The sequence below is a fragment of the Neopelma chrysocephalum genome, unplaced genomic scaffold, assembly GCF_003984885.1.
Source record: "Neopelma chrysocephalum unplaced genomic scaffold, ASM398488v2 Primary Assembly neopelma1_63, whole genome shotgun sequence".
In the NCBI taxonomy this organism is placed as follows: Eukaryota; Metazoa; Chordata; class Aves; order Passeriformes; family Pipridae; genus Neopelma; species Neopelma chrysocephalum.
In genome coordinates this window covers 7,592,328-7,601,654 of record NW_020897720.1, presented here as the reverse complement: position 1 = coordinate 7,601,654, position 9,327 = coordinate 7,592,328, and the positions used below count along the sequence as shown (strand labels likewise).

Below are 9,327 nucleotides of genomic sequence, written 5' to 3'. Positions count from 1 at the left end.
GGCGCGCGCGCGCGCCCGCGCGGGATGGCGGCGTCGGCGTCGGGCGCGCGCATGCGGGGGAGGGAGGAGGAGGGAGGCGGCGGAGCGGCGGCGGCGGGGCCTGGCCGGGCCGGGTCGGCGCGTCTCCCCATCGCCCCGCTCCGGGGGCAGGCGCCGAGCCGCCCGCGGCACCCGCAGGTGAGCGGCGGCCCCGTGTCAGCGCTCGGCAGGGCGAGCGGCCCCGTTGCCGAGCCGAGCCGGGGCGGCCGGGCCGCGGCCTTGGGGCCTGTAGCGCGGCGGTGGCGGAGCGGGGCCGGCGGAGCGGAGCGCGGCCCCCGGGCGCGGCTGCCATTTTGCGGTGCGGGCCGGGCTGACCCCATTGTGCTGTGCCCGCAGGTGGATGCCCGCCGCCCGGCATGGAGCAGGCCTGCGAAGTGAGCCGCCGCAGCTGCCTCGTCCCCTTCGGCACCTCGCTGGCGGCCGCCGAGCCCAAGGGCGGCCCCTTCGGCGAGGCCCGCGGCCCCGAGCCGCCCGCCATGCAGCTGGCGGCCTCCAAGCCCGGCTACGGCCAGGACCCGTCGTCCTGCTACATCCCGCTGCGCCGGCTGCAGGACTTGGCCTCCATGATCAACGCCGAGTACCTCGGCGGCGCTGCCGACGGCGCTGAGGCCCTGCCCGACCCCGGCTCGCCACCCCCCCGCCTGCCCGCGCCGCAGGACCCGGCTGCCGAGGCGCCCCGCGGGGCCCGGGCCTTCCCCCTGCTCCTGCGGGACGGCGGAGAGGAGGCGCCGGAGGAGGAGGAGGAGGAGGGCGCCGAGACGCCGGAGGAGGAGGAGGAGGAGGACGACGACGACGACGACGACGACGACGACTACGAGGAAGAGGAGGAGGACGACGACGACGAGGAGGAGGAGGTGGCGGCAGAGCCCGGCTCGCGGAGCCGCGGCCGCCCCGCGCCACAGCGGGGCCCCGACAGCCGCCTGCAGCCAGGCGAGCCGGTGCCGGACGGCGGCCCCGGGGAGAAGCCGGAGTCCTCGGCGGCTCTGCAGCTCGTAAGCACTGTCGGGGCGCGGGCGGGGGGGCCGCGGCCGCTGCCATTTTGCGGTGCGGCGGGGCCGGGCCGGCCGCGCTCCCTGCCTCACCCCGGCACCCCGAGGGCAGGAGCCATCTTACCGAGCGAGGGGACCCTGCCGGGCTGTCACCGCGCTCGCCGCGCACCTGTGTCCCGGTGCGGCCGCCCGCGCTCCCCCCGCCGCTTTTTCTCCCGTCAGCAATAAGAGGCACCATCTCCTCCGCCCGGGAACTCGCTGCGGAGTTCAGTGGAGTTTTTTGCCTTGTTACGGGGTTGGTTTTGAGTGCAGTGGAGATGAGGAGCAGAGCGTTCCTCTCTCCTGCCCGCTCCGGCTGTAACGCTGTCAGAGGCTCTTTGTCTGGCCCGGCTTGAGGTTCCCGAGCTGTGAGACCTTGGCGGTGGCCGGGGAGAGGCCGTGTCATGGCCTGACAGACCTCACGGGCAACAAACATTGCCTCCTATTCAGGCTGACTTTTTTTTCCTTTCCGATTTCTCTCTACACTCACAAATTCCTTTAGTTTTTTTAATAATATATTCAATAAGAAGTTGATCGAACTTCAAGAGTTCTGAAAGGAGGTAGATGCATTAAACTTCTTTTTTTTGCGTAATTTTCTTCTGAACCCAAGCATAAGGGATGTTTCTCAGCGTGATTTTTTTTTATTTTCAGCTGTGTATGTATATTTCCTGCAGATTTTCAGAGGGTTTTTTTGCATATTTCCTAAAATATATTTCTGCAAACTTAAGGTTCCTTGATGGAGGATACTCTGGGTTTTACATATTGGTGCGAGGTTTGAAGATTAACTCATTTGACAGCAGTAATATCGAAACCATCTTGCTCTCTTTAATTTCAGTAGAGCCACAGATGCCGGACAGATCCTGCTGCAGCGTGCAGCACTTGGGGATCAGGACTCTATTCCTTTGGGAACATCCGGCATTCCTGGTGTGCGCTCTAGGAGGTGGGGAAACACTTGTCATAGAGTGCCCAGGGAAGTGGTGATTCCAAGAGGATGCTGCTGGCAGGTTCATTTGTTTGTGGTAGAATTCTAGCTCGTGGATACTCTTCAGCGTTCCTTGGGAAGAATCCCGGAGTCTTGTAGTCTTTGGTGGTGAGAGGCTGCTGTGGGTCTGAGGTTTGTGCATATCCTCAGCTTTGTTTTGCAGAGCAAAGCGGGGATCTCTCGCAGACATGTGCTCGGTGATGCGGTTGTGGGAGGGTCTCACTTTGTAAACAGAAGCTCGCAGAGGTACTTTCACAACACTTGCTTCAGCTATCGGTGGCCACAGAACTGCTGCTAGTAAGGTGACAAAACTGTCTTAGTGATGAAGCCTGTTATTTGAATATGCAAGGAGGGTTGACTTTTCAGTAAAACCGCCTTCCTGCTGTAGTTAGCCTTGCTGGATTGTTCTGGTGACTTAAAAGCATAACTGCATTCAGAAAAAAAAAAACTCTACAAAGAAGAAAAGCATTTTTTAGGCAACCCAGGGTCCTTCTTTCCTCATGTTTTGCATTTTGTCTTTAGTAAATGCTTGTTAATCAGAGTGGTCCTTTATTTTAGCTCCACTGCCTGTGGAATGGGAAGAGATAGAGATTTTCCTCTGTGCCAAGTTACCAGTGAGACAGTTAAAATCTTTTAATTGTTAAACATGACACAGTACCTAGAAATAACCAGGCTTGCTCCTCAGGTCATGTATTCATGTAGGCATTTAATTCCTGTCTCATTTGTGTTTGGTTAACTGGAATCAACCTTTTTTTGAGAGCCTGCTAAAACTTGAAACAAAAACCCACCCCAAAACAACTACCACAAATCCCTGGGAGTTCTGCACAGCTGTTTTTAGGCTTGTCATAGCTAGGCTAGTCTTTCAGGTATCACCTTTATTCTGCCTGATGATGGGGCTCCTCCACCTTACAGTGAGACCGTCTCAGAGCTTTCATTTTTGAGGCTCATGATTTTGAGTGTGCCACTGCTGCTCAAACTTCCTGTTTTGCCAAGAGGGAAGTGTGTGTGTATCTCTGTCTGCCCCTTGCAAGATTTGAATTTTTCACTAGATCTTGCTTTGAAAAGGCTGATTTCCGAAATATCAAGAGTGCTTCCAGCACAAGGACCAGAATTTGGTTTAGTCTTTAGTGGCATGCAAAGTAATGCCTCTGGGCAGGAGGGCTGGTGGCAGGTATTGTTTTGCTTGGGGATTTGTTAATAGCCCTGGCAGTCTCCTGCTCCCAAACTGCCCCAAACAGGACAGAGGTTGCTCAGGTACCATTCACTTGTAAAGAGGGATGTGCATATTCTGAAGCGAAGCTATTTTAAGTGTCAAGTTAATGTTCCCTTAAGTATGTCTGACGTTCCCAGCAGCTCCTGACAGATGTTGTATTGTGGAGAAGGAAATGTTCTTGGGTCTTGTTTTTTTTCCAGAGGTGGTGAAGCAGTGATGGCTGGCAGCTGCTGGTTTGCTGCCTTGTGCTCATGTTGGGTTAGGAACATTTAAATTTAAATGGGTGGTTGTTCTTGAATATCTCTGTTCTTTCCCATCTTGATATGAGCTTGTCTGTAGAGCTCTCCTGCCCTTTGCAAATTGCAGAGATCCTGAACTGTGTTATGTCTAGTTGGAAGGAGAAGTGGGCCCGGACTCCAGTGCTGGGGAAGATGGGTGCAGCCACGGAAGGTCTGAGTGCCATAGGTCTTGCTTGAACTTGGATGCTGAGGAATTGGAGCAGGTGGACTTGTTTTTGGCAGAACTCTTGTGCTGAAATTTTGCTCCTTTAATGTAATTTTTGATGCCTTATTACTTCACTTTCACTTTGCCGGCTTGTTGGGTTTTAGTTGCTACCCACAAAGTATGTTCAAGTCATTTGATTTGCAGTGTTGAGAACTCAGAAGCAGAGAGTTCTTGGATTAGGGTACATCTGTGCCCCTCCTGATGGGTGTTATGCAAATTTTGCATTCATGAGCTGTTTTTTCCACAGGACCCTGATGGTTTCAGGCTGCAGAATGTGCAGAGCTCGAACGAGGTTCAATGTTGCTTTTCATTCTCTTTGTATTGTTTCCTTGTAGGACTGTGATGTTTGGGTGATGGCAGTGAGGAAGGTGAGGTACAGGGAAATCCAGAGCCAGATCTTTCATCCCTAAGGATGGCTGCTTCCAGTAGCTGGGTGTAAGGAATGAGGGGGACATGTGTGTAGGGCTCCTGGAATGTTTTTGCTTTACCAGAATCACACCATTTGCAGAATGTTAAAAGTACTGAAGGCCAGCAGAGTCCTCTCTTTAAGCCTAGAATTAATCCATAATGAAGTTGAGTTCTGTTCTAATCTGCAGCTGTGGGAGAGTACTCTCGTTGAAAGTGTTTGATTGTGTGAGAGTTCCTCTGGTTCTTGGTTTATTAACTGACGTGTCTGGTGCCATTTCTCTCTCTGCTAAAAATAAAATGAAGGAACCAACACCACGTGATCCTCACTACTCCTGTAAACATTTCTGAAAGAATCTCCTACTACAGACTGTTGATTCGAGGTGTAACTAACTACTGGTAACATTATATCCCTGAGATACAATAGACATAGCAGTGGTTTGTTTGAGCAGGGAACTAAATTTCCTTGGTCACTTGACATATTCCTGGTGGGGAGATGAATTCCGTTTGGCTGTTGGTGCTTCCTGCAGGCATTGTCTCCTGCTATGTGCACCTGGAGAGAACGGGCTCTGTGTTCTACAGTGCCTGTGCCTCTAATCTTGAACACATCCCCCTTTGCCACTAAGATTTCCACTGTTTAGTAGATGGTATTATTTTGCAGAAAAGAGCATGTAGCTGGATCATGCCTGGCCGTGCAGCCTGGATACCCACTGAGGGGCATTCTTGTCTCGGATATCTCTAAACTTACCCATAAAGGACTTCAGCTGTGGTGGGTATCCAGAAGAGTGGATATCTCCACGGTGGGGGGCCCTGTCCTGGTCTGTGTTACTGCTTGACTGTAAATTTTTGAGGTCTTTAATGACTTTGCAGCACCATCGCATTGTGAAAGCAGCATCACCTCTTGATGGTGGTGGAGGTGTGAGTGGGTGGGTGTTAGGAGCTGTCACAGCAGGAGCCGCTGGGTGTGAGGGTGTGAGAGCAGCTTGCTCTGAGTGACAGCAGGGTTTTGAACAGTCTGTAGGATCCAGAGCTCTCCCGCACAGCAGGTTGGATCCTGGAAGCATTTATTGTAGCATTTGGCTGTGATTGCTCTTACCCTGTTGTTTCATTGTATTTGTTCTCTAATCGCATATTACTGATTAGGTGCAAAATATCTGTTTGTATGTGTATTTCTCTAGAAAATATGGATATTCGGGCTACCTGGAGTGCGGTGTGAAATTTCAGTGATCGATGCCTTCGCACTTCATGTTCTGCAGCTGAACATGTCCGTGTGCAAATAGCAAAACCAGAGGTATTTTCTTGCAGATTGGACAGTTTTGAAAGTGAGGTTTTGCTGAACGTAATGGCAGAAACCTCTATGTAATTTCTGCTTTCTATATTTAAAACTTATTTTTAAAACTTGAGCAAGAGAGACTTTGTTCAAGCAGTGTCCTGGTTAATGTACTGTCCGCAGTCATAAATACTTCAAGTCTCTGCTGAAGATTGTTGCCAGAGTGTAGACTGCACTCAGCTATTCAGCAGCATGGCTTGATACAGCTCTATACAGTGTAGCATGTGAGTTCATCACCTACTACTGTTACAGGAAAAAAATGGCAATAGTAGTAGCAAAATGGGCTTTTACAGGTGTTTTTTAGACTAGATGCTGCCTCTCAGGTTCTGCTACCTCTGCTGTCTCTGTATTTACATGCTGGGGATTTTTTTTTTTGGAAAAGTGTATCTCCCACAACTTCATTTTTTTTCTAACAAATGTTAGGTTGCTGAGGGTACAGTGATTCTAGTTTTGCCGTTACAGCTTCTTCTGAGGCCTTGCTAAAATCAATGGTAGTGGCTCATTTTGATGCTGTAGCAGTAACCTTTGACTTCAAAGCAGCATATTCTGCATGTAGTCGTGGATTTGTTGATTGCCTCTTGCAGTGGAGCAGCTTCTCATTGCACCTCATTGCATTGCCTTCCCAGAGGTGGGGTTAACTGCGTGATGTACAACAATTAAGTCTTTCTTTAATTTCCCTGTGTTAACTGAACAAATCTGGAGCTCACTCAAGAGATGTGAACTCTGAATGTGATTAACAAGCTACTTGAGCCCCAAGAAGGAAAGTGGTATTTTTTAAGTTATAATTGAGACAGTATTTCTTAAAAAGACATTCACAACTCAAAAATCAGTGTTGCTTGGACTACGCATCTGTTTTTCCTCCTTGTGACTGGCAGTTTCTTGTATATAGTAATTTTGTCTTTCAGTTATTTGCTCTGGTGTTTAGAAAGGCACAGGGAATAGAAACACTTGAAGGAAGAAATCCTAGCAGGCTGGGGCTTGTCCTGGGAGTTAAAAAAACAACAAAATTCATGTAAATGCCACTTTTAATAACAGAAAAACTATGACCCGTGTTTTGTTCTGTCTGTATGGAGCTATCTGTGCTGTGCAATGCAGTCTTCACTCAGTAAAATGGGAGTTAAATCCTTTATAGTGGCTAAGGCATTGCCAGGATTTCCAAGTTAATAGGTGGAAAAGGTCTGTAAGAGAGTCTGTTTTGAATTAGAGCAGCAGTTTTCAACCTTTATTGATTTTCAGACCCTTAAACTCTTCCCAGGTACAGACTCTTGTCTAGTGAATTTTACTTATCAGTAATAGCCTTGCTTGCATATAATTTCGTGGCATCAGAGTTATTTTCCTGTGATAGAGTTTGCAGACTGCTGAGGTACAGAACACCTTGCAATAGTGTCTCACGGGCGTGAATTTTGTGTCGATTCCAAGATAATGTTGCATTTGTGTTGGAGCAGGCAGGTGTGTCCCCTGCCTGACTCTGCTGTCCAGTGTACAGGAATGCTTGGGAAAAGTTGCAGTTTGCTGAAATAGTTACTGGAAGTTCAAATGTTACTTTCACTTGGGTGGGTTGTTACTGTTTTAATATCCAGCTGGTGTTGGAAACTGTGGTCTGGAGACATCAAAGTCCTGGTGCACGGGGTGAGGGGCTTTCTGGTGCCCTGGGACAGGGCTGTCACTGATCACCAGCATTGCTGTGCCACTGCTCTGGGTAGGGCTGCCAAGAGCTACTCATGGTTTGAGGCCTCTGGGGGGAGGGTCAGGGGCAGGTGCAGGTGGCGTGTCCAGTGCTTTTTAGGTTTAGAGGTGCTCAAGGATAGTCCTCACAGCTATGCTTGGGGATTAGAGAGGTCTCCTTGCTCAGCTGGCAGTGTTTGCCAGTGGGACAGGAGTGGGGTCGTAGCAGAAGTGTTACCGAGGACAGCTGCAGGGCATAGGTGTTTGGGCCCCCTCAGGAGTGTGTCCCATTTCTCCCACCAGTAGTTGCAGCAAGGGAGCGGAATGGTAGCACGAGTAAGTTTGGCATTGCTGCAGAGCTGTGCAGAGCTGTGGTGCTGTGCAGACACAGGCTGGGAGTTGAAGAGTTTGGAGTCCCAGTGGTTCAGTCCTGGGTAGGAGCACAGGTGTTGCTTTGGCTGATCTGAGCAGGTGCTACTGACCCCAGTGCCCAGGAGAGGGGAAAATGCTGCTGTGTATTGGAGCAGAGGCTGATGCCCCTGGCAGGGGCCAGCTGAAGTTCTCTGTTCTTGTTAAATTGGAAATCTGGTTCCAGTGTGGTTGCTCACAGTAGCTTTGCAGCAGTGATTAAATGTGTGACAGAGATAAAGATGGCCTTGGTGTGCATCCATCTCTCGTGTGTCCAAAAGCATTGATGAAGCCAGGAGGAATTTCAGCAGTGTGCTTTGCCTCTGTGGAAGGATGAAAGAGCACTTGTTAAAGTGGACATGCTGACTTTCTGTGGTTATCATTAAGATTGCATCAAGATTTATATCACACAGGTCTTTGGAAAAATGGCAAAAAGAAGTTGGGAGAAAAGTCACCTTGTGTATCATTCTTTTCCCTCACAAGGGTAGGCTGGCCCTGGCTGATCACCTTCACTCCTATCTCTAGCACAGCTCAAGCAGAAGGGTTGGACCAAGTTGTCCCACCTTGTTGTCTGGACTGGCTGTAGCCTCAGCAATGACAGAGCTGCACAATCCACAGGTGCTTTTCAGGCAGCTGGCAGCATCTGCCTGCTACTTTTTTGGAGCTGAGGTGCTGCCAGGACTCTGGGTGAGGCAGCAAGGCTGCAGGTGGAAGGGGCACCACGTGCCTGGCATTGGGGAAGGGAGCAGTTCAGGGGCGCTATTGGTGACTGAATCACAGGGAAGGGATGGCACGTCTCCAGTTGTGGAGATTTCCTCTTGTGCCTCTCCATCCCTCCCTGTTCTTTGAGGGGTGAAGCACTGGGGTAGGTAGGGTTGCCAAGTAAAGTTTTCTGTGAGTTCTTAATAGGGAGCTTTTTCTCTGGGTTACATGTGGTATCGAACAGCTGCGAGTGCTGCTGGAGGTGGCACATCCTACTGCTGGGCTCTTCAGGAAAAAAAATTTATAGTAAAATATATGTATAATAATATCATAAAATAGCAACGTAACTTGTTGAATTTTGAGATGTTCATCAGAACTAATGCAGTGGGAACTCCTCTTGCATTCTCAGACATGCAGAATTTGACTTTTGTATGTGACACACCAGAAATGTTGAGTTGGATAGAGCAATCTAAGTGTTGCACCCTGGCCAAAGGATGGGGTGCCCTTTGGTTTGGTATCTTTTAGGAAAAAGTGAACAGCAAATTTCCTGCACAGTAGGATCTCAACACACTGGAAACTTCCAGTTTCTTTTTTCAGCTCCTGCAGGGCCTCCGGTGTTCGAGCGTGCGGCAAGGCTCTCACCCTCAGCTCTGCTGGAAGCTTCCATGTTCCTCTTGTTTTGGAGGAGTGTGTTCATGACTTTCCCGCCCACTGTTGATGGAAAGATAGATCCCTGCTGTTGCCTAACAGAGAAGGGTGAGGAGCAGGCTGGTTATCACCCTTTTAATAGTTCCTCCCCTTGCCCTGATGTTACTTTGTTTGGTTTTCCCAAGCACCTGTTCAGACTTCCTACTGTTCTGGCTAATGTGGTGACTACCCACAGATTTCTAAATAACAGCAGCAAAACGAGTCAGATTCCTCGTGATTCTGGTTGGCTGTTCTCTCGCAGCATGCTCACAATGTTTAGGAAGCTGGGTTCACCACAGAAAGGTTTGGAAGCCTCCCTGAAGCATAAGTTTGTAGTACCTGATGCCTGAAGCGTGAACCTTCC

The 9,327-nt window shown here is 50.0% G+C and overlaps 1 protein-coding gene across 2 annotated transcripts in view; it reads left to right on the top strand.

Annotated features, from left to right (window-relative positions):
- The first annotated feature begins 93 nt into the window (after positions 1 to 93).
- Positions 94 to 9,327, top strand: part of NSD1 (nuclear receptor binding SET domain protein 1) — a 58,612-nt gene continuing 49,378 nt past the window's right edge. For both annotated transcript variants that reach the window (XM_027682953.1, XM_027682954.1), the window contains exons 1-2: positions 94 to 177; positions 376 to 1,031. In XM_027682953.1, coding sequence (XP_027538754.1) covers positions 396 to 1,031 — 636 coding nt within the window. In that variant the 5' untranslated portion in view covers positions 94 to 177; positions 376 to 395. The remainder of the gene's footprint in view (positions 178 to 375; positions 1,032 to 9,327) is intronic.